Raw genomic sequence first — 24,800 nt, forward strand, 5'->3', positions numbered from 1 at the left:
TGGACAGTGTATTGAAAGAAGGATATAAGATGAACATCAACAAAAGCAAAACGAGGGTAATGGAATGTAGTCGAATTAAATGAGGTGATTCTGAGGAAATTAGATTAGGAAATGAGACACTTAAAGTAGTAGATGAGTTTTGCTATTTGGGGAGAAAAATAACTGATGATGGTCGAAGTAGAGAGGATATAAAATGTAGACTGGCAATGGCAAGGAAAGCGTTTCTGAAAAAGAGAAATTTGTTAACATCTAGTATAGATTTAAGTATCAGGAAGTCAATTCTGAAAGTGTTTGTATGGAGTGTAGCCACGTATGGAAGTGAAACATGGACCATAAATAATTTAGATAAGAAGAGAATAGAAGCTTTCGAAATCTGGTGCTACAGAAGAATGCTGAAGATTAGATGAGTAGATCACGTGACTAATGAGGAGGTATTGAATATAATTGGGAAGAGGAGGAGTTTGTGGCACAACTTGACAAGAAGAAGGGACCGGTTGGTAGGACATGTTCTGAGGCATCTAGGGATCACAAATTTCGTACTGGAGGGAAGCGTGGAGGCTAAAATTCGTAGAGGGAGACCAAGAGATGAATACACTAAGCAGATTCAGAAGAATGTAGGCTGCAGTAGGTACTGGGTGATGAAGAAGCTTGCACAGGATAGAGTAGCATGGAGAGCTGCAGCAAACCAGTGTCAGGACTGAAGACCACAACAACAAAGTGAAGAGATTGCTGGCAGCAACACGCTGCCTGATCAATATGTGGTACATAATTTGATGTCATACTAAAATATAGATTCCAAAGATATCTATAAAAAAGTCCACTAGAACATGTGTTTCATGGTTTACCCAGAATTACCATTTTTGTGATGTCTTTCAGATTCGCTATGCCACGGAAATCAAAAGACCAAAATGGTGATTTTTGGTGAATGGCAAAAGATAAGCAAATATTGTCGTGGATTTCTGTGTATATGTTTTTGAGATCTGGAGTTTCGAACTTCACATTTTGACGTAGCTCTTTTGACCTGCACAACAGACCTAGCAAAGAGTCCATTGTCAAGAAACTCTTTTATGCCTTGATTCAGTAATATCGACGATTATCACCTCTGTCTACTGATTTAATTTTTTTTAAAGTAGATTACGTTTTTCCTCAGGGTTCAAGCTGTCTCCACACCAAACTTCGTCAAATTTCCGATAAAAGCGTCAAACAGGAATCTAGGTACTATTTGCCAACAAGTGGACTTTGGCGAAATGTCAAGGCACATAGAACAATAAATGGAATGACTGTAAGAATCCGGATGATGAAGGAAAATTGGAAACGTGTAGCTTCAAATAAAGCTGTTTACATTAAGTGGTGTTAGTACTGTTTCTTAGTAACTAGGAAAAGAATCCAGAGAGATCTAATATTTACCGAAAATATCTGAATGTGTGAGCCTGAACGCAGCCCTAGAAATTTAGAAATTTTTCACAAAGTAAAAGATTTAACCTCACTGCATAGCGAATACAACCCACACAATAACCCTTTATCTGCTACGCAATCACGAAACGGCAAACCACGTCAGGTTTTATTGCTCTTTATCGTAAATTCTGCCAAAAAAAGAAAAGGAGCAATGAAATGAAGGGATATAACACAAGTCAAACGTACGTTACGTTAATTAAGGCTTTCTGCATTTTTGAAACTCACAATTACATGCCGCAGTAAATAAAAATTGTTATTACGCCGAGGATCACTCACTCGTTCTCTCTCTCGGACTGTTTAGGGTGGCGAAGGGGGAGGGGGAACACGTCCGTCCGTGATACACCCCCCTCCCTCCCCCCATCCTCCGTGGATTGCCCTTGGACGGGGTTACTGTTGACAGTCAGGCTTACCATTCTGCTGGTTCGACGAGTAAACGCCGCTCAGTGAGTTACTGCTCCTGGAAACCAGTGGCACCTCGCCGTGTTCATTGCAGAGTGTCTCCAGCACAAGACGCCACGGTCCGAACAGACGCACGCACTCTCCAATACTATCTAGATTTGGCAGTAATCGCCAAATGCGCCGGGGAATCACCGAACTGCCTCTCAGCCATTAGCGACGTGTCGGCGTTTGCGACACAATGAAAAGGCACTTCCCCGTTATCGATAACAGCGAGATTATCTCTAAATCGGAATACAGCTGATACGGCACGAAGCATCTAAGATTATAGCTAATGATAGAGGAGCCAACTGTTCGATCGGAGTTTGAGACACCTGTAAGGAGATGGAAAGTGTTGACACTTCTACGGAGCCAAGGACACTTCAGGTAGTGGATGTAGGAACAGGGTGTTCCAGAAGTAGGATACACTGACCTGTCCGTCGCTACGTGCGACGTACTGCTTGGAAAGGCACATCTGGAATAAGAACTTGGTCCGCACACCAGTTCATTGACAGACGTTTGTGGAGCGTGGCTTTTCGTACTGATCTCTGACCGTCAGGTAGTTTTCCGTATTCTAATTTTTGCGAAGACGGAGTTCACCGATACGACTAAAGAGAAGCCTTTATTGATTTACGATAGGCATCAGTATATGGGGCTCCGTAGCAACAAAAAAGGTGTAACTTACTTGCATTGTGTAAACGTTATAAAGATTACATCAACATAAGACTATCTACTGAAAATAGCAGTTTCAGACAAAGGTTCTGTTACCGATTAAGCAGAAAATTAAACACGAAAACATTTCGTATGCGCAAAAAAGCGTGCAAAATAAACAGACACAACAATTCCATCAATTTAAGTTGAAGAAGTGTGGCAGACCTTCGATCGATTCTCCAACTTACAAGTGACATCGTAACCATCACAGAGAAGTGCGAAACAGTAGCAGCATCGCAATAGGAGAAAATGCACTATAAGACAAGGGCGTACATGGGCCCTGCGGAAGATCCGACCGATTCTGGAGGAATCTTCTTTCAAGAAAATAATTTAGTCATGAATGCTGGCAGAATTTTTTTTTTTATTTGCAGATGATAACAGGAGACCGATTGATAGAGTACTAGTGTTTGTCACCGAAAAGGAAAATCATGTTTATAAAACTGTATATCATTCTTTGTGGATGGAACGTTCAAGAGTTCGAACAAACAGTTTGGACAGTTATTCAAACTTCAAACCCATGTTACAAGTTCTTGGAAGAAAAAAAACCCACTATTTCAGCCGTCTACTTTTTGCTAGTTAACAAAAAGCGAGAAACACATTACGTTTTTTAAACTAATAAAACCAGCGTGCTTGGATGGAACCCTGTGTCTCTCACGATGGACTCCGAAATTGGTATCGTCCAGTCAGCTAGAAGTTTGTTTCCTGAAACAGAGCTTATGGGTTGCAATTTTCGTTTTAATTGATGTTTGTGGAGTCAAGTTCTGTGTTGCGGCCTTGTGCCTGTCTAAAAGGAAAACGAAGAAATGCACTGTTTTATAAGAATGTTTCCATTTATAGCAAATCTTCCCCTGGAAATGTTGCATGGTGGTTGGCTGTCTATGCAGGAGAGCACGTCTGAAAACCAAAAGCTTCAGGACTTCTGCAGCTACTTCTGGACTAGTGTTTGATGACAACCACATAGCAAGAGGTATGTGAAATTACTGTGGAAGACGCCATGGCACTAACAACGTATCTGAAGGATGGGACCGAAGGCTAAATACATCAAAAGTTCATCCAGGTTTTCTCATTAGTAAAAAATATTCGACGAGACGCAGATTACCACAGCCATCAGTTTGACCGATTAGTTACAAATTTCGATGAGGAAAAAGGTAAAAATTCAGCAATTAAGATTGACGAGACTGCTGCAGAGGCTTTCTACAGACTCCAAATTTTGGAGCACCTTAAAATAATTTCCGACTTGCGTGGGCTACTCACAGAAATTGCGGTGAAGAAGGAAACGTTACAACTATTGGAAATTATGTAAATATTGGAAAATAGTTTAACGCACACCATTCTTATTGGGAGTCCTGTAAATCTACATCTACATATTTACTACGCTAGCCACCAACCGGTGTGTGGCGGAGGGCACAATTTGCGCCAACGTCATATTTCCCCCCCTCTGTTCCATTCGCGGATCGCACGGAGGAAAAACGACTGTCTCAGCGCCTCAGTACGAGCTCTAATTTCCCTTATCTTTGAATGGTGATCATTGCGCGATTGGAAAGTTGATGGTGATAATATATACTCTACATCCTCAGCGAAGATAGTATTTCGGAATTTAATGAGCAGCCCCTTCCGTTTAGCACGTCGCCTATCTGCAAGTGTCTCCCACTTTAGACTTTCTATGAGATTTGTAACGCTCTCGTGATGGCTAAATGTACGTCACGAATCTTGCCGCTCTTCTTCGGACCTTTTCAATCTTATGATTGAGACCCAATTGGTAAGAGTCCCATACAGACGAACAATACTCTAAGACTGGACGAACTAACGTATTCTAAGCAATTTCCTTTGTTGAAGGACTGCGTCACTTCAGGATTCTACCAATAAACCGCAGTCTAGAGTTCTTCGCCTTGCCCGTTACTTGTGTAATCTGATCATTCCATTTGAGATCATTCCGAATAGTCACATCCAGATACTTAACGGGTGTTACCGCTTCCAAAGACTAGGCATTTATTTTGTACTCTTACATTAATGGGGATTTTCGCCTTGTTATACGTAATAGGTTACACTTACTAATATTGAGAGATAACTGCCAGTCATTACCCCACGCATTAATTTTCTGCAAATCCTCATTGATTTGTTCACAACTTTCGTGTGATACTACTTTCCTGTAGACTACAGCATCATCGGCAAACAGTCTAATGCCGCTGTCAATACCATCAACCAGATCGTTTATGTAAATCGTAAACAGCAGAGGACCTATTACGGTGCTCTCGGGCACACCTGAAGTTAAACTTGTTTCTGTTGAAGTCACCCCATTTAGGACGACGTACTGCTCTATGTCTGTTAGAAAACTTTCTATCCAACCGCATATGTCATCGGATAGACCGTAAGCTCGCACTTTTTGCAGCAAGCGACAGTGCGGAATTGCGTCGAACGTCCTTCGAAAGTCTAGAAATACGGCATCAACCTGGGAGCCGGTATCTAGAACCTGTTGTATATCATGAACAAAGAGGGCCAACTGTGTCTCGCATGACCCCTGTTTCCTAAAACCGTGCTGATTTATGCAGATGAGCTTCTCAGAGTCTAGGAAGGTCATTATGTCTGAACACAAAATATGTCGCACGATTCTACAACAAATCGATGTCAGTGAAATTGGCCGGTAAATGTGTGCATCCAGTTTTCTACCCTTGTTATATATTGCTATGACCTGCGCGTTTTTCCGCTGTTCCAGTGGCCTCTGATAGATGATGGATAAGAATGGTACTATATTTGTAGCACAGTCAACGTATGATCTTACGGGGATACCGTCTGGGCCATATGCCTTCCTGGCGTCTAAGGATCTTAACTGTTTTACAGTCCCAGATACACTAAACACTATGTCAGCCATCCTTGTGTTTGTTCGAAAATTGAAAGGGGGAATGGTGCTGCAGGTCTCTACCGTTAACGAGTTTTTGAAAGCTAGGTTTAGAATTTCTGCCTTCTGTTTACCATCATCCGTTACATTACCACTACAGTCAGCAAGAGAAGATACTGAATTATTTGTAGCGTTCATAGATTTTACGTACGACCAAATTTTTTGGGGTTTATTTCTGAATCTGCAGATAAAATGTTACTTTCTAATTCGTTAAAAGAATCTCTCATTGACCTTTTCACAGCTGCTTTCATTTCGCATAATTTCTGTTTGTCAGTAGGGCAATGACTACGTTTAAAATGACTGTGCAAAATTCTCTGCTTTCTCAGCAACTTCCTAATATATTTGTTGTACCAAGGTGGATACTTTCCCTCCCCTATATTTTTGCTAGGCACATACTTCTCTAATACGTGGTGGACAATACCTTGAAATTCCAGCCAAAGATGCTCACTATCTTTGTGTCCCGCGGTGAATGCTTGGACGTGGCTGTGAAGATATTCATTAATGACACTTTTATTTGCTTTCCCAAACAAGAAAACTCTACACTGGTGGTTTCTTTCTTTTTTTTTTTTTTTGCAACTTCCACAGGCATAGAAGCCACAACGACATTATAGTTATTAATACCTTCTTCTAGATTAACTTTCTCAAAAAGATCAGGTCTGTTTGTCAGCAAGATATGCAATATGTTCCCATATCGAGATGGTTTTCTAACCAATTGCTCAAGGTTGTATGTTGAGAGCGCTCCTAGAATAACTTCACACGAGTCTTTGCTTCTGCCCCCTAAATATTGTAATTAAGTTTCAAGGGGGACGAAATGAGACAGTCTTCTCGTGGGTTTCCTGGGAAACAACATAAAGTCGGCTAAATGTCTATTACAATTAGTAAAATATTCTCTAATGAAGGCGGACAAGACTATCTCGAAAGCCATGCCTCTCTTAGGCAATAACCGTGGTATTCCCCGCGACAGATTCCAAGAATCAAAATGTGTGTGGGTGGACGCCGAATACAAAATCGTTGTAGTGTAAAAGCCGGCACGCAACTACGCAACTACACCTACTCATTCTCCCTCCGCCTGACGACGTGTCGTCGACTACAGCACGTTGTGCTTCATTGATGAACCTCTTAGCGTGCCTGTACCCGCGAAAAGCTGCTTATCCCAGCGAGAGCCGCACGATCAGTACAGGTGTCCCAACGCCATTCGGTTGTTTGCAACCGGTTGTCAGCCTTCGGCAATACGTAGTCAACTTTTGCCTCCGTCGAGAAAACGTACCAACCTTTCGCTCCTGTATTGCGCGGCGAATGACGTCACGCACATGAGGACGCTGCAGTGCTTCGCCAGGTTCCTAACCTCAATACTATTGGGTCCGTCTAGGATGTCATACAAGATGTGCGAATCACACAAACTATTGCGGCCCATTGAACTCTCATTGATGAAGTTGGATCGTTAATGATTTAGTCATATTCTGTAAGTTTTTAATTCCGATAAGAAGTTAGGATTAGCTTAATGCTTTTCACGTCTTCGTCGTCACCCTCAACGGATTTAGTCTTTGCTGTAATGCCCGCTAATGGCTGTTCAAACAAAGGTGTGTTGTACAACTTGAAATTGGGCATTACATGTGACGGACTATGACACTTGTATAACATATTTCACATTTCAGAATTAAGTCTGTACTGTAACAGGAACACTCTGTGGTCGTAAAATGGTATAGGCCTAAATATGTACACTGCCAGGGAAAAGGTTGCAATACCATTAAGGACAATGTCTTTTTATTAACAAGAGATGTGACAGGTAGTTCATCTTGATAAATTCAGACCAAGTGAAAAACATCGATATACGGTTGTAACCTCCCACAGATAAGATAAATTAATTATATATCATTCACATTTAGCGTAACCTACCAACAGATAAATTCCGTAACCTCACAATAATAACGTGACTAATCTCTCAATAAAATTTTGCTCACTTACATAACCTTTCAATAATTAACTGACTGTGAATTTAAACTGGTAAATTTTGGACGTCAGCAGTGCTGCGTCATGGCCCTGAATGATCATTCTGAATAAATTGCAAATTCTTACCTCAATAAGGTCGCCGGATAACGCGTATATATCTGCTCCTATAAGAAGTTTTTCTGGCACAGCCCAGTGCAATGCTGGCCGATATATTTGTCATGTATAAACAGAAACAACCGATTTTTCTTTACAATAATCGGGATGACCATGGACTGGAGAAATTAGTAAATTCTTTAAATTGAGATGAATGATTGTCAAAAGTTAATTTTTATAAGAAAGATTATTATTAAGAGATTTTTTTGAAAAACATTTACATGGGACTTGATATTACAATAGTACATATGCGCGAGGCTGCTTTTACCTTATACTACATCGCTCTGGCACAGCCATCGCTCCCCACGACCGGCCCAGCCAACTCCATGCACACGACCACTCACTTCTACTACTACAATTGCTACACAGTTCAAAACGGTTCAAATGGCTCTGAGCACTATGGGACTTAACTTCTCAGGTCATTAGTCCCCTAGAACTTAGAACTACTTAAATCTAACTAACGTAAGGACATCACATACATCCTTGCCCGAGGCAGGATTCGAACCTGCGACCGTAGCGGACGCGCGGTTCCAGACTGAAGCGCCTAGAACCGCTCGGCCACTGCGGCCAGCGCTACACAGTTCCTACACTGCTCTCTGGTCTGAGATTTTCTTATACCTTACATATCGCAGGCAGCGCGTGAGCAATCCATCGAAATTACATCTGCTTGAGTGCGTTAGCAACAAGTGCCTTAGTCATGGACCTCTTACACGGTGTACTCACTCCCTTCTGGCGGCAACGCAGGGATGTATCTCGCTTGCAAACGACGCGATAGAATGTCCCAAGCGTCTTGCTTCTTTCGTTGCACGCTCTGGAGGACGAGTAATTCCCCACTTCCTCAAGTACCATACGTGTCCAATTGGCGAGAGGTCTGGCGGTCTTGCAGGCCAGGGCAGTTGTTGTACACGACGAAGAACATGCAGCATCGCAGCAGCCACATGTGGATGTGTCCTGCTAAAGAAGCACATCACCTTCCTTGCAGTGTACTGGGCAGTGGTTACTTTATCCTGTAGAAACACTAAATGTGGCCACGAGTTGTAAATGATGCCCCCCACCCCAGCCTGGGGTGCGACCCGTGTGTCATGGACGAATGTACTCCAGAATAGGCCACTCACCAGGTCGATGCTGTACATCTGTACGTCCATCAGTCCCATACAGACCGAACCTACACTCATCATTGAAGACAAAATAGTATCATGTCCATTATAATTATCCGGGCTGTTATGCCGTGGTCGGTTGATGAAATCTGTGTCAATTCCCAACGTTTCGTTCCCGTCTGCGGGAGACATCTTCAAGGGGGTCTGTAGCACGATGGAGTCAGTAGCGAGCCGGTGGGAGCGTTGGACCTTTCATCGAGCTACAGACCCCCTTGAAGATGTCCTCCGCAGACGGGGACGAAACGTTGGGAATTGACACAGAATTCAGCAACCGACCACGGCATAACAGCCCGGATAATTATAATGGACATGAAATTTCCGGCCGTGAAAGTCTACATTTTAGTATCAGACAAAATAGTGCCATCCCACGACACCAGAGTAGTCGCGCTTGGCGGAGTCGTGGTGTGAGTGGCAGCTTGGCCAGAAACACATGTGATCTCAGTCCTGCTGTCAGCAGACTGTTCCCAGTGTTCCTTGGTGAGACAGCAGGTACAACGTGTGCCCCGATTTCTTCCCTGGATGATGATCCGTCGGCCACCGCTGCTCACACAATACGTCCATCCTCACTCGCGTCTGTACTACCTGGACGTCCAGGACCCTGTCTTTGGGCGTGGGAATGTTCCACAGACCATCGCTGAAGCTTTGACACACCACCGATACATGGCGCCCAACATGTGCAGCAATCCATCGATACATCCAACCAGCTTCCCACAAACCAAAAAGCGATTGCGTTCAAATGGCTGAAATTGTTAATCATGAGTATGTACTCACCAGCGTAGCGTTTGTATCCTGGAATGCTGGGGCTTCCGTGGTCCCCTTTTGATTTTTATCCGCTAGTTTTTATCTTACCGGCTCTTCCGGGTTCGAGTTGGCACTTCACTCAGCACCCCTCAGATTCAGGAGAATGGTGTCCCACAGGGTTCTGTGCAAAGTGTCACGCTCTTCCTCATTGCCATAAATGGGTTTGTGACCTCTGTTGGGCCTCTGGTTACCCCGGCGTTGTACGCTGACGATTTTTGCACCTGGTGCAGCTCCCACTTGGTGGCATGTGCTGAGCGCCAGCTCCAAGGCACCATCCGAAGGAGCTCTGCGAGGGCCACCGCCCATGGCTTCCAGTTTATCCCCTCCAAATCGCGGGTTATGCATTTTTATCGTCGACCCACAGTGCAACCTGATCCAGAACTTTATTTAGGCAACCAGCTCCTCGATGTTGTAGCACAGTCCCGTTTCTAGGGCCTTATTTTTGATAACAAGCTGACGTGGCTGTCTCACATTCGCCACCTAAAGACTACATGCATGCAGAAGCTTAATGCTCTCCGCCTCGTGGCGCACACATCTTGGGGTGCAGACTGTTCCACTCTTCTCCATCTTTACCATGCTCTGGTCTTGTCCAGACTCGATTATGGTAGTCAGGTTTATGGCTCAGCAGCTCCTTCCACTTTGAAGCTCCTTGACCCTGTCCATCATTGTGGGGTGCGTCTGTCTATTGGTGCCTTTCACACTAGTGCTGTTGATAGTCTCTTCACAGATGCAGGGATTCCCCCTCTACACATCTGACAGAGCCATCTCCTTATTTCTTAAGCAGTCGCCATTCGCCAATTCCGTGACCATCTACATCTACATCTACATCTACATCTACATCTACATCTACATTGATACTCCGCAAGCCACCCAACGGTGTGTGGCGGAGGGCACTTTACGTGCCACTCTCATTACCTCCCTTTCCTGTTCCAGCCGCGTATGGTTCCCGGGAAGAACGACTGTCTGAAAGCCTCCGTGCGCCCACGAATCTCTCTAATTTTACATTCGTGATCTCCTCGGGAAGTATAAATAGGGGGAAGCAATATATTCGATACCTCATCCAGAAACGTACCCTCTCGAAACCTGGCGAGCAAGCTACACCGCGATGCAGAGCGCCTCTCTTGCAGAGTCTGCCACTTGAGTTTATTAAACATCTCCGTAACGCTATCACGGTTACCAAACAACCCTGTGACGAAACGCGCCGCTCTTCTTTGGATCTTCTCTATCTCCTCCGTCAAACCGATCTGGTACGGATCCCACACTGATGAGCAATACTCAAGTACAGGTCGAACGAGTTTTTTGTAAGCCACCTCCTTTGTTGATGGACTACATTTTCTAAGGACTCTCGCAATGAATCTCAACCTGGTACCCGCCTTACCAAAAATTAATTTTATATGATCATTCCACTTCAAATCGTTCCGCACGCATACTCCCAGATATTTTACAGAAGTAACTGCTACCAGTGTTTGTTCCGCTATCATATTAACCATACAATAAAGGATCCTTCTTTCTATGTATTCGCAGTACATTACATTTGTCTATGTTAAGGGTGAGTTGCCACTCCCTGCACCAAGTGCCTATCCGCTGCAGATCTTCCTGCATTTCGCTACAATTTTCTAATGCTGCAACTTCTCTGTATACTACAGCATCATCCGCGAAAAGCCGCAGGGAACATCCTGTGTTCCCTGCGCTCTTCGCCAATGAGGGATGTCTCCCTCCTAACACCCGCCCACGGGTGGGATTGCCAGTTGGCATGCGTCTCACTACCCTCTGCCGGGATCTCCATCTGCTCTCACTGGACTGCACCCCATGTCTTTCCTCCCATACCCCCCCCCCCCTGTCCCGTTGGATGGTGGCTAGACCACGGATTAGGACTAATCTCTTCCAGGCTCCCAAGACCTTTTCCTCCCATGTCCCCCCCCCTCCCCCCCTCCCCTGCCCTGTTGGATGAGGACCGATCTCTTCCAGGGTCCCAAGACTTTATTTGGCAGAAAGGTTTTTGAGGTTTTAGGACAGGACTTGGGAGAAAAGCAAAGAAAAAGTGCAGAATAGAATGTGTGCCAGCAACTTTAATGTGTCGTGGAGAGATGCAGACTGCAAGCGAAGCAAGGCGCGATGTGTGACATGCACGATGTAAACAAAAGCTGTTTACAACCTACCACAGTGGTATAGGTGAAGTAGAGACGAACGATTTGATGTAGGGCATTTGTGGTCTATCAAGCTACGAAAAGACACCTCAAACTGACCTACAGAAACCACCAGACTACAGCGCATGCGCGCTGCGATAGGTTTTAAATATTGATTCAGTCTCGCATAAAGAGGTGGGCAGCAGAAAGAAAAAAAAAATCAAACGTGCAGTATGTCAGGTATTTATGCTTTAGGACAGTACAATAATGTAATGTTAAATTTTAGCTGATAATGTAGATCTTGTAGGTAGACCATTTCGGACATCCGTGCCGTACATTTTCCTGTAATGTCACGCATTTTACCGAGTAATGCTCTTCATTTGATTAAAATGATTTTGCAAACCTATATGTATGAGATCATTAAGGTGTATGTCAATTGTACGACTCTGTGTGTGTGTGTGTGTGTGTGTGTGTGTGTGTGTGTGTGTGTGTGTGTGTATTAGTCATTAGTTACGACATATTGACACTTGGACTGTCTTCGAAAAAAAAAATATTATTATGAACGTAGCCTATAGGTGTACTATTTGACCATGCAGGTTGCTACAACCATCTTCGGAGAAGCAGCGTGTGACCTTCTGCACGGACTTGGACAAGTCTGTGCTGGTCAGTAACTTCGAGAAGCGCGGCTGGCTGCAGGTGGGACCAGATGACGACTGGAACTTCTATTGGTGAGCTTACGTTCCAGGCTTTCTACATCTACATGATTACTCTGCAACTCACATTTATGTGCTTGGCAGAGGGTTCGCCGAACCACAATCATACTCTCTACCATTCCACTCCCGAACAGCGCGCGGGAAAGACGAACACCTAAACCTTTCTGTTCGAGCTCTGATTTCTCTTATTTTATTTTGATGATCATTCCTACCTATGTACGTTGGGCTCAACAAAATATTTTCGCATTCGGAAGAGAAAGTTGGTGACTGAAATTTCGTAAATAGATCTCGCCGCGACGAAAAACGTCTTTGCTTTAATGACTTCGCGTATCATATCTGCCACACTCTCTCCCCTAATACGTGATAAAACAAAACGAGCTGCCCTTCTTTGCACCCTTTCGATGTCCTCCGTCAATCCCACCTGGTAAGGATCCCACACCGCGCACCAATATTCTAACAGAGGACGAACGAGTGTAGTGTAAGCTGTCTCTTTAGTGGACTTGTTGCATCTTCTAAGTGTCCTGCCAATGAAACGCAACCTTTGGCTCGCCTTCCCCACAATATTATCTATGTGGTCTTTCCAGATGAAGTTGTTCGTTATTTTAACACCCAGGTACTTAGTTGAATTCACAGCCTTGAGAATTGTGCTACTTATCGAGTAATCGAACTCCAACGGATTTCTTTTGGAACTCGTGTGGATCACCTCACACTTTTCGTTATTTAGCGTCAACTGCCACCTGCCACACCATACAGCCATCTTTTCTAAATCGCTTTGCAACTGATACTGGTCTTCGGATGACCTTACTAGACGGTAAATTACAGCATCATCTGCGAACAACCTAAGAGAACTGCTCAGATTGTCACCCAGGTCATTTATATAGATCAGGAACAGCAGAGGTCCCAGGACGCTTCCCTGGGGAACACCTGATATCACTTCAGTTTTACTCGATGATTTGCCGTCTATTACTACGAACTGCGACGTTCCTGACAGGAAATCACGAATCCAGTCGCACAACTGAGACGATGCCCCGTAGGACCGCAGCTTGATTAGAAGTCGCTTGTGAGGAACGGTGTCAAAAGCTTTCCGGAAATCTAGAAATACGGAATGAACTTGAGATCCCCTGTCGATAGCGGCCATTACTTCGTGCGAATAAAGAGCTAGCTGCGTTGCACAAGAACGATGTTTTCTGAAACCATGCTGATTACGTATCAATAAATCGTTCCCTTCGAGGTGATTCATAATGTTTGAACACAGTATATGGTCCAAAACTCTACTGCAAACCGACGTCAATGATGTAGGTCTGTAGTTCGATGGATTACTCCTACTACCCTTCTTAAACACTGGTGCGACCTACGCAATTTTCCAATCTGGAGGTACAGATCTATCGGTGAGCGAGCGGTTGTATATGATTGCTAGGTAGGGAGCTATTGTATCAGCGTATTCTGAAAGCAACGTAATCGGTATACAATCTGGACCTGAAGCCTTGCCCGTTTCAAGCGATTTGAGTTGCTTCGCAACCTCTCCAGTTTGCTTTGGCGACAAAATTCTTCCACCGAATAAGTTAGGGCCAACACCTTTGGCACAAAACTCACGTTTCGGGGCCTCATCGCTACGAAGGTAGCCATAAGAGATGACAGCGGTGACGAGGCAGTGGTGTCCGTACACCTGAAAACACTCTCTAGCCGTCAGGCAGGCAAGCGCTGTGAAACCATTCTACTGCAAGGTACACTGCTGCCGATGTACCGGTAGTCCCTCCTAAGAGTCGTCAGCGCATTTTCTGTCGTGTTTCGGCAGATATCTGCAAATTCGTTTCTGCTGTACGCAGCTGACGTCAGTCCAAACAAATGCTGTTCGCCACTTCCTTCGTGCGACCCCCGCTGTAGACAGAAAGCGTCGATTTGTTTCCGTTACAAATATAATGATTTTGTATTTCGAATTTTACGTGCTCATTAGATAGAGCTGTCCCAAATTGGTCTACTCCGATATTATTTTTGTCAACATACATTAACAGGGACAGTAAAACACGAAGAGTAAACAGCAATCCAGCACGAACCGGACTCAGTAGCGCTGTATACGAGGTGCGGCTAGAAAAAAACCGGACTGATGCTGAAAAAACATTTATTTACAATTATTTACAATTTCATGTTATCTCCTTCAATGTACTCTCCTCCTCGGTCTCTACACCGCTCCATACGAATTTTCCACTGTTCATAGCAATGCTGCAGATAATTTTCGGTAAGTCCATACATTACTTCCGTCGCTTTTTCTTTTACTGCTTCAACAGTCTCAAATCTAGTTCCTTTCAAAGCTGACTTGACTTTAGGGGAAAAAAAGTCACAGGGGGCCAAATCAGGTGAGTAGGGTGGATGATCTAAGATGGGAATGTTGTGTTTTGCCAAAAACGTCTTCACTGACAACGCACTGTGAGCTGGGGCATTGTCTTGGTGAAGGATCCATGACTTTTCTCTCCACAAATCGTTCCGTTTTCTCCGTACTCGCTCACGTAGGGTAGCCAGGATGCTAATGTAGTAATGCTGATTCACTGTTTGTCCCTCTGGTACCCAATCAATGTGCACAATCCCTTTGATGTCAAAAAAAAAAACAATCATCATTGCCTTGAATTTCGATTTTGACATTCGTGCTCTTTTTTTGTCATGGAGAACCAGGAGTTTTCCAATGCATCGATTGGCGTTTAGTTTCGGGATCGTAAGTAAAAAACCACGATTCATCGCAAGTAATAACATTTTGTAAGAAGGTGGGATCACTTTCAATGTTTTCCAGGATGTCAGAACAAATCATTCTTCGGCGTTCCTTCTGTTCAATTGTGAGACACTTTGCAACCATTTTTGAACACACTTTGTTCAGGTTGAAACTTTCATGAAGAATCTGCCTAACACTTTCCTTGTCAACTCCTGTTAACTCAGACACTGTTCTGATTGTTAAACGGCGATCTTGTCGAACAAGTTTACCGATTTTTTCAATGTTTGCATCAGTTTTTGCTGACAATGGTCTGCCAGTGCGAGTGTCATCACTGGTGTCTTCGCGGCCATCTTTAAATCGTTTAAACCACTCAAACACTTGTGTTCGCGATAAACAATCATCGCCGTACACTTGTTGTAACATTACAAACGTTTCACCTGCAGATTTTCCTAGTTTGAAACAAAATTTGATGTTAACACGCTGTTCTTTCTGTACACTCAACATTTTCCGACGCACAGACAAAACGTCAACTACTTAAAACAGACGCCACGGGCAGACTGAGTGCAGGAGGCAGATGAAACTCGAGCAGTAGGCGGAGCGAGAGTCACGTGACAGGCCACGCGACTTTCAGCCTTATTGCATTCGTTTTATTGTTTCACCAGTACTAGTCCGGTTTTTTTCTAGCCACACCTCGTATGCTTGGCGGTAACAGTTAGTGTGGGCCAAGGCAGTGATGCTGCTGCCGGAGTTACTGGTCGTCCTACGAGTTTTACTGTCCCTGTTAATGTGTATGTCGACAAAAAGAATATCTCTCTAGGTTTATTTGCGACCGCTCTGTCGAAGCGTAATGTAAAACTCCATTTGAAAAATCGTTACGTTTGTAACGTCGACGGTGGGTGTCTCACGAAGGACGTGCCGGGCACTCTTTGTTTGGACTGACTGCAGATACATACAGCAGAAACTAACTTGCAGATACCTGCCGGAACAGCAGAGTAAATGCACCTGACGGGTCTTAATAGGCACACCCCGTATATGTCTTATATTAAAGATAACTGCAGACGGTGGTACCACACAACGTGGCTCTACAGAACAACTGAGAGAAAATCTGGAACACATTTCACATAAATTTCCTCAGCATGTTGTAGTCTTAGGTGGAGATTTCAATTTACCAGATATAGACTGGGACACTCACATGTTTAGGGCGGGTGGTAGGGACAGAGCTTCGAGTGACATTATACTGAGTGCACTATCCGAAAATTACCTCGAGCAATTAAACAGAGAACCGACTCGTGGAGATAACGTCTTGGACCTACTGATAACAAACAGACCCGAACTTTTCGACTCTGTAAGCGCAGAACAGGGAATCAGTGATCATAAGGCCGTTGCTGCATCCCTGAATATGGGAGTAAATAGGAAAATAAAAAAAGGGAGGAAGGTTTATCTGTTTAGAAAGAGTAATAGGAGGCAGATTTCAGACTACCTAACAGATCAAAACGAAAATTTCTGTTCCGACATTGACAATGTTGAGTGTTTATGGAAAAAGTTCAAGGGAATCGTAAAATTCGTTTTAGACGGGTACATGCCGAATAAAACTATCAGGGACGGGAAAAACCCAACGTGGTTCAACAACAAAGTTAAGATGGTGGTGGTGGTGGTGGTGGTTAGTGTTTAACGTCCCGTCGACAACGAGGTCATTAGAGACGGAGCGCAAGCTCGGGTTAGGGAAGGATGGGGAAGGAAATCGGCCGTGCCCTTTCAAAGGAACCATCCCGGCATTTGCCTGAAACGATTTAGGGAAATCACGGAAAACCTAAATCAGGATGGCCGAAGACGGGATTGAACCGTCGTCCTCCCGAATAAAGTTAAGAAACTACTGCGAAAGCAAAGAGAGCTTCACTGCAAGTTTAAACGCAGCCAAAACCTCTCAGAGAAACATAAGCTAAACGATGTCAAAGTTAGCGTAAGGAGGGCTATGCGTGAATCGTTCGGTGAATTCGAAAGTAAAATTCTATGTACCGACTTGACAGAAAATCCTAGGAAGTTCTGGTCTTACGTTAAATCAGTAAGTGGATCGAAAAAGCATATCCAGACACTCTGGGGTGATGATGGCATTGAAACAGAGGATGACACGCGTAAAGCTGAAATACTAAACAGCATTCTCCAAAGATGTTTCACAGAGGAAGATCGCACTGCAGTTCCTTCTCTAAATCCTCGCACGAACAAAAAAATGGCTGACATCGAAATAAGTGTCCAAGGAATAGAAAGCAACTGAAATCACTCAACAGAGGAAAGTCCACTGTACCTGACGAGATACCAATTTGATTCTACACAGAGAATGCGAAAGTACTTGCCTCCCTTCTAACAGCCGTGTCCCGCAAGTCTCTAGAGGAACGGAAGGTTCCAAATGATTGGAAAAGAGCACAGGTGGTCCCAGTTTTCAAGAAGGGTCGTCGAGCAGATGCGCAAAACTATAGGCCTATATCCCTGACATAGATCTGTTGTAGAATTTTAGAACATGTTTTTTGCTCGCGTATTATGTCATTTCTGGAAACCCAGAATGTACTCTGTAGGAATCAACATGGATTCCGGAAACAGCGATCGTGTGAGACCCAATGTAATCTGTGCGGGGCACAGTATTCGTTAAAGCCTGTGCTATGGTAAATGAGCGGGTTTCACCTTATGAGAAACGATTTTTGTATAGATATCGACCGCGTGTACCTGAATGGTGGAAAATCAGACTTATACCCACTCTGTAATAACAATGATCCGTCAAGCAAGCTCGAAATGCAACTACACGTCAGGATGGACCAAAAGCAACCCTGAAGATGCTACCAATTTGATACTAATACGGTCGCCAGCCTAATTAGGCGTTATCTGAGTTTCTTTCCTGTACAAGTTGGTATATATTCATGCAAAACAACAAGTTGTGAGACTGCATAATATTGTCGAATTTTAGAACCAGAAAATCTATTGAACTGATAGTTTCACGTTCTGTACTGATATTGAAAACCCATGAATACATAACACTACACCATAATGTATACTACAGAACTTTATACTGTCTATTAATCTGATTAAAATCGGGCATAGGTTACTCTAGAAATAGCACTTTCGTGCCACACACAAAATGTCAATTTTGATAAAGATAAAACACTGATAAATTTTGACTTTTATATTGACTTTAACTTTTGCTGATCAAGTCAATTCAGAATTCAAATGAATAGAAGGGGGGGGGGGGGACCCTGAAACTGTTATGATTACTGTATTTAAAAAATTGATTACTGAGTTTATTATGCGTTCAAGATTTCAAGTATATAAGTTACTACTCTTTTCATCTTATTTACTGATAATTTAAATGCCTTTAAATGTGTCTCGATACAATAAACTTCATTACTATATCAATACTAAAGTTATCTTTCATCTTCGTTAGACCTTCGTTATTCATCTACTGGTTCATTAACAAAACATTTCTTTAAACACCATTCTAACATAGCTGGTTCTGCAAATAATTATTATTAACACAAATTTTAATTTTCATTTCGGGACACTCGGACTGCACAACATTTGGAAAGGACCCTATCTAGGTTAGTTGTGAGGATAATTAAATGATGGGAAAGTTCTGGTAAAATTTAGGTTATTATTGCACCAAACAAACACAGTTCATTCTCTGATCCACACGAATACCGTATTAAAAGTTTCAACCTGCTAGTATCGATGCGGCGGTTGGCGGGCGGCGAGATGGTGAGGCACAGAGCACACATACAACCACAGCTATGGCTCTTGACGTATCGGCACTTTATTTCTTCATAGCGTCGCAATACTTTTCCGTTTAGTGCCTATGGAATTTTGCCATGCTGTGTGGGCGTTGGAACGGCATACCCGAGGCTCAGTGAAGCTACGTCTTCCAGGAGAGCCTCCTCGCTCCAGCAGGTGTTGCTCAAACCATTGCCAAACTCCAGCTACTACTGCTGAGCCCGTTGTGCCGTACAGTGCCCGTGTGCATTTTCCCGCGCTCGCCTGCCATCCACCTTTTACCGCTCCCTGACAGACCGGGTATTCACCCGAGGTTTTGCACTCTACATATCCTAACACATTGCCTACGTATGGACCAGACGCACAGTTACAATTTTAAACATCTTACAACAGTCTCAACATTTGTTACATTTCAATTCTATTACAATATTACTTGACATTTGACATAAACATTAATATTCACCTCGAAACTTATTTACAGCTTTCTTAACATAATGGCACGAAACAAAAAAGAAATGAAATCAGAACATCAATTACACAATTTTATCGAAAAATCAGAAGAAAAAAATATAATTTATATGTACAATAGTGGAGCGTCGTTGTTGTTACACCAACTCGCTTTATTTTTTCATGAGACCCAGAAAATATTAGATACAGGCTCCCAGGTAGATGCCATTTTCCTTGACTTCCGGAAGGCGTTCGATACAGTTCCGCACTGTCGCCTGATAAACAAAGTAAGAGCCTACGGAATATCAGACCAGCTGTGTGGCTGGATTGAAGAGTTTTTAGCAAACAGAACACAGCATGTTGTTCTCAATGGAGAGACATCTACAGACGTTAAAGTAACCTCTGGCGTGCCGCAGGGGAGTGTTATGGGACCATTGCTTTTCACAATATATATAAATGACCTAGTAGATAGTGTCGGAAGTTTCATGCGGCTTTTCGCGGATGATGCTGTAGTATACAGAGAAGTTGCAGCATTAGAAAATTGCTGCTAAATGCACGAAGGTCTGCAGCGGATAGGCACTTGGTGCAGGGAGTGGCAACTCACCCTTAACATAGACAAATGTGATGTATTGCGAATACATAGAAAGAAGGATCCTTCATTGTATGATTATATGATAGCGGAACAAACACTGGTAGCAGTTACTTCTGTAAAATATCTGGGAGTATGCGTACGGAACGATTTGAAGTGGAATGACCATATAAAATTAATTGTTGGTAAGGCGGGTACCAGGTTGAGATTCATTGGGAGAGTCCTTAGAAAATGTAGTCCATCAAAAAAGGAGGTGGCTTACAAAACACTCGTTCGACCTGTACTTGAGTATTGCTCATCAGTGTGGGATCCGTACCAGGTCGGGTTGACGGAGGAGATAGAGAAGATCCAAAGAAGAGAGGCGCGTTTCGTCACAGGGTTATTTGGTAAGCGTGATAGCGCCACGGAGATGTTTAGCAAACTCAAGCGGCAGACTCTGCAGGAGAGACGCTCTGCATCGCGGTGTAGCTTGCTGTCCAAGTTTCGAGAGGGTGCGTTTCTGGATGAGGTATCGAATATATTGCTTCCCCCTACTTATACTTCCCAAGGAGATCACGAATGTAAAATTAGAGAGATTCGTGGGCGTACGGAGGCTTTACTGCAGTCGTTCTTCCCGTGAACCATACGCGACTGGAACAGGAAAGGGTGGTAATGACAGTGGCACATAAAGTGCCCTCCGCCACACACCGTTGGGTGGCTGGCGATGTATAAATGTAGTTGTAGTAGATGTAGAAAACAGACTCTAATAGCATAGGCACATAGGGAACACACACCACACAGATCTGTAAGTCAACGGTATTGGTGATAAACTGAGAAAACCGCCACTGTTTCCTGTGCATGTACCCCGACATCAATATGGGATATGATCATAATGCACACGTACCCAGGCCGCGCAACGCGTTGGGATACTCTGGATCAGGTGGTCGAGCAGCTGCTGGGGTATAGCCCCCCATTCTTGCACCAGTGCCTGTCGGAGCTCCTGAAGTGTCGTAGGGGTTTGAAGACATGCAGCGATACGTCGACTGAAAGCATCCCAGACGTACTGGATGGGGTTTAGGTTTGGAGAACAGGCAGGCCACTCCATTCGCCTGATACCTTATGTTTCAAGGTACTCCTCGACGATGGCAGCTCGGTGGGGCCGTGCGTTATCATCCGTCATGGGGAAGGTGGGACCCACTGCACCCCTGAAAAGGCGGACATACTGGTGTAAAACGACGTCACGATACACCTGACCTGTTGCAGTTCCTCTGTCAAAGACATGCAGGGGTGTACGTGCACCAATCATAATCCCTCACCACACCATCAAACCACGACCTCCATACAGGTCCCTTTCAAGGACAGTAAGGGGTTGGTATCTGGTTCCTGGTTCGCGCGAGATGAAAACCCGGCGAGAATCGCTGTTCAGACTATACCTGGACTCGTCCGTGAACATAACCTGGGACCAGTCTTCCAATGGCCATGTACTGTGTTCTGGACACCAAGCTTTACGGGCTCTCCTCTGACAAGGGGTCACTGGAATGCACGTTGCAGATCTCCGGGCGAACAAACCACGTCTGTTCAGTCGTCTGTAGACTGTGTGTCTGGAGACAACTGTTGCAGTGGCTGCGGTAAGATCCCGAGCAAGGCTACCTGCAGTACTCCGTGGCCGTCTGCGGGCACTGATGGTGAGATATCGGTCTTCTTGTGGTATTGTGCACTGTGGACTTCCTGTACTGTAGCGCCTGGACACGTTTCCTGTCTGCTGGAATCGTTGCCATAATCTTGAGATCACACTTTGTGGCACACGGAGGGCCCGTGCTACGACCTGCTGTGTTTGACCAGCCTAGTATTCTACCCCTCTTAACGTCATCAATATGTGTTCTTTGAGCCATTTTCAACACACAGTCACCATCAGCACGTCTGAAAACGTCGGCACACTTACTCGGTGCACCGTACTATGACATGCACCAACACACCTATGTGGACTGCTGCCAGTGCCACCGTGCGACGACCGCAGGTCAAATGCACCGCTTGGTGATTTAAACAGGCACACCGCCCACCAGAGCGTTGTTTCACCATGTATTAGCATTAGCCGTAATTTATGAGCATGAGTGTATATGGAGGGCGAAACAGCTATGACAGGGCACCCCAAATATATCCAGTAAGGAAAAATTTCCTGACTGTCATACGCACTGTGAGTGTCTCAATAGTTTTATGAGCAAGTTAACTGACTGCTACAACAGCAGAACAAAGAGTGATGGGTTTCAAGCGCACAGGTAAACTCAAGAACCGCACCTGACTAACGTGTTGGGTTACGTTTGGTGTAACGGGGCATTAGTTTGTCAAACCACTTCTCCTGACGCCGGGACAGTAGTTTGCGGTGCTGTTATCCTGATACTGTTTGACTGAGTCCCTTACATGGCATGTCGTTGAAGTTCTTTTAGAACCTTCTTTCAAATGGCCACACAGAAAGCTATATAGATCATTAGGAAAAAAAAACCAAATCCGGCGACTATAAACGATAAAAGTTTCTTTGCACACGACAGGAAATTCGCCATATTGTCCGCTGGCCGAAAACCACATATATTAAATGTTACTTAATGATTTATTGGCGTTTAATAATACAATTTCACATTTTTTAAGTGTAAGAAAAAGACAAGAATGATATGTTGTGCATGTCATGACTAATTTCATTGAGCATACACTTTAATTAACAGAAATTGGACAAATCAATTTTATGCACGAAAAGAGATGAGCAAATCATTCATATTATCAACATGAATATCACATATTCACTTTTCTTTAATACATGCGAAATTTAAATCCTATAGCAATTCTGCAGTTCAATTTTTCTAATTTTAAAACAATTTCTGTTATTCTAATAAATTTATGTTCTTGTGGATACAAAATGTACACTGTTGTAGTTTGCATTTTTATTACCAGTATTATTATGATTATTAATGTTTCTCTTTCCTGTCTCAGACATTATGTCTGGTTAAAAATGGAAAGTGACACGGACCTTGATCAGGCGTGACTTCCTTTTAACTGTACGGTATATGTTACATTGCATTTAGGAACTTTTGGGTAATCGAACACGTATCAATAATTACAGATTTCTGTAGTTGTGTATATACGTTTGGATGTAGCTGTATTGCGTTGATGTAATGGTGGATATTGTGTTGTATTACTCCTGTAGTTGATAGTTTAATTGGTATGATGTCAACTCTATCCTGATGCCACATGTCTTTGACATCCTCAGCCAGTTGAATGTATTTTTCAATTTTTTCTTCTGTTGTCTTCTGTAAATTTGTTGTATTGTGTATGGATATTTCGATTAGTTGTGTTAATTTCTTCTTTTTATTGGTGAGTATGATGTCAGGTTTGTTATGTGGTGTTGTTTTATCTGTTATAATGGTTCTGTTCCAGTATAATTTGTATTCATCATTCTCCAGTACATTTTGTGGTGCATACTTGTATGTGGGAACATGTTGTTTAATTAGTTTATGTTGTATGGCAAGTTGTTGATGTATTATTTTTGCTACATTGTCATGTCTTCTGGGGTATTCTGTATTTGCTAGTATTGTACATCCGCTTGTGATGTGATCTACTGTTTCTATTTGTTGTTTGCAAAGTCTGCATTTATCTGTTGTGGTACTGGGATCTTTAATAATATGCTTGCTGTAATAAATGGTGTTTATTGTTTGATCCTGTATTGCAATCATTAATCCTTCCATCTCACTGTATATATTGCGTTTTCTTAGCCATGTGTTGGATGCGTCTTGATCGATGTGTGGCTGTGTTAGATGATACAGGTGCTTGCCATGTAGTGTTTTCTTGAAACTTCCTGGCAGATTAAAACTGTGTGTCCGACCGAGACTCGAACACGGGACCTTTGCCTTTCACGGGCAAGTGCTCTACCATCTGAGCTACCGAAGCACGACTCACGCCTGGTCCTCACAGCTTTACTTCTGCCAGTATCTCGTCTCCTACCTTCCAAACTTTACAGAAGCTCTCCTGCGAACCTTGCAGAACTAGCACTCCTGAAAGAAAGGATACTGCGGAGACATGGCTTAGCCACAGCCTGGGGGATGTTTCCAGAATGAGATTATCACTCTGCAGCGGAGTGTGCGCTGATTTGTAACTTCCTGGCAGATTAAAACTGTGTGCCCGACCGAGACTCGAACACGGGACCTTTGCCTTTCGCGGGCAAGTGCTCTACCATCTGAGCTACCGAAGCACGACTCACGCCCGATACTCAAAGCTTTACTTCTGGCAGTATCTCATCTCCTACCTTCCAAACTTTACAGAAGCTCTCCTGCGAACCTTGCAGAACCTTGTTTTCTTTTTCCAATCTTTGTATCTGTTGATGTTATGTGATCTAAAGGGTTGTAGAAGTGGTTATCAAATGCAGTGGTGTAGCCGATGTATTTATATGAGTGATTGCTTTGTGTATTTTGCTAGTTTCTGCTCGTTCTACAAAGAATTTTCTTAAATTGTCTACCTGTCCATAATGTAGGTTTTTTTATGTCGATAAATCCCCTTCCTCCTTCCTTTCTGCTTAATGTGAATCTTTCTGTTGCTGAATGTATGTGATGTATTCTATATTTGTGGCATTGTGATCGCGTAAGTGTATTGAGTGCTTCTAGGTCTGTGTTACTCCATTCCATTACTCCAAATGAGTAGGTTAATATTGGTATAGCATAGGTATTTATAGCATTTGTCTTGTTTCTTGCTGTCAATTCTGTGTTCAGTATTTTTGTTAGTCTTTGTCTATATTTTTCTTTTAGTTCTTCTTTAATATTTGTATTATCTATTCCTATTTTTTGTCTGTATCCTAGATATTTATAGGCATCTGTTTTTTCCATCGCTTCTATGCAGTCGCTGTGGTTATCCAATATGTAATCTTCCTGTTTAGTGTGTTTTCCCTTGACTAT

General features: G+C 43.4%; 1 protein-coding gene across 1 annotated transcript in view; it reads left to right on the forward strand.

Annotated features, from left to right (window-relative positions):
• LOC126473676 (polyglutamylase complex subunit TTLL1-like) overlaps positions 1-24,800 on the forward strand; it is a 235,701-nt gene that overhangs the window by 11,270 nt on the left and 199,631 nt on the right. Inside the window, exon 2 of the mRNA XM_050100912.1 lies at positions 12,281-12,412. Within this exon, the coding sequence (XP_049956869.1) occupies positions 12,281-12,412 (132 nt within the window). The remainder of the gene's footprint in view (positions 1-12,280; positions 12,413-24,800) is intronic.

This window comes from Schistocerca serialis, chromosome 4 (assembly GCF_023864345.2).
Source record: "Schistocerca serialis cubense isolate TAMUIC-IGC-003099 chromosome 4, iqSchSeri2.2, whole genome shotgun sequence".
NCBI classification, from domain to species: domain Eukaryota; kingdom Metazoa; phylum Arthropoda; class Insecta; order Orthoptera; family Acrididae; genus Schistocerca; species Schistocerca serialis.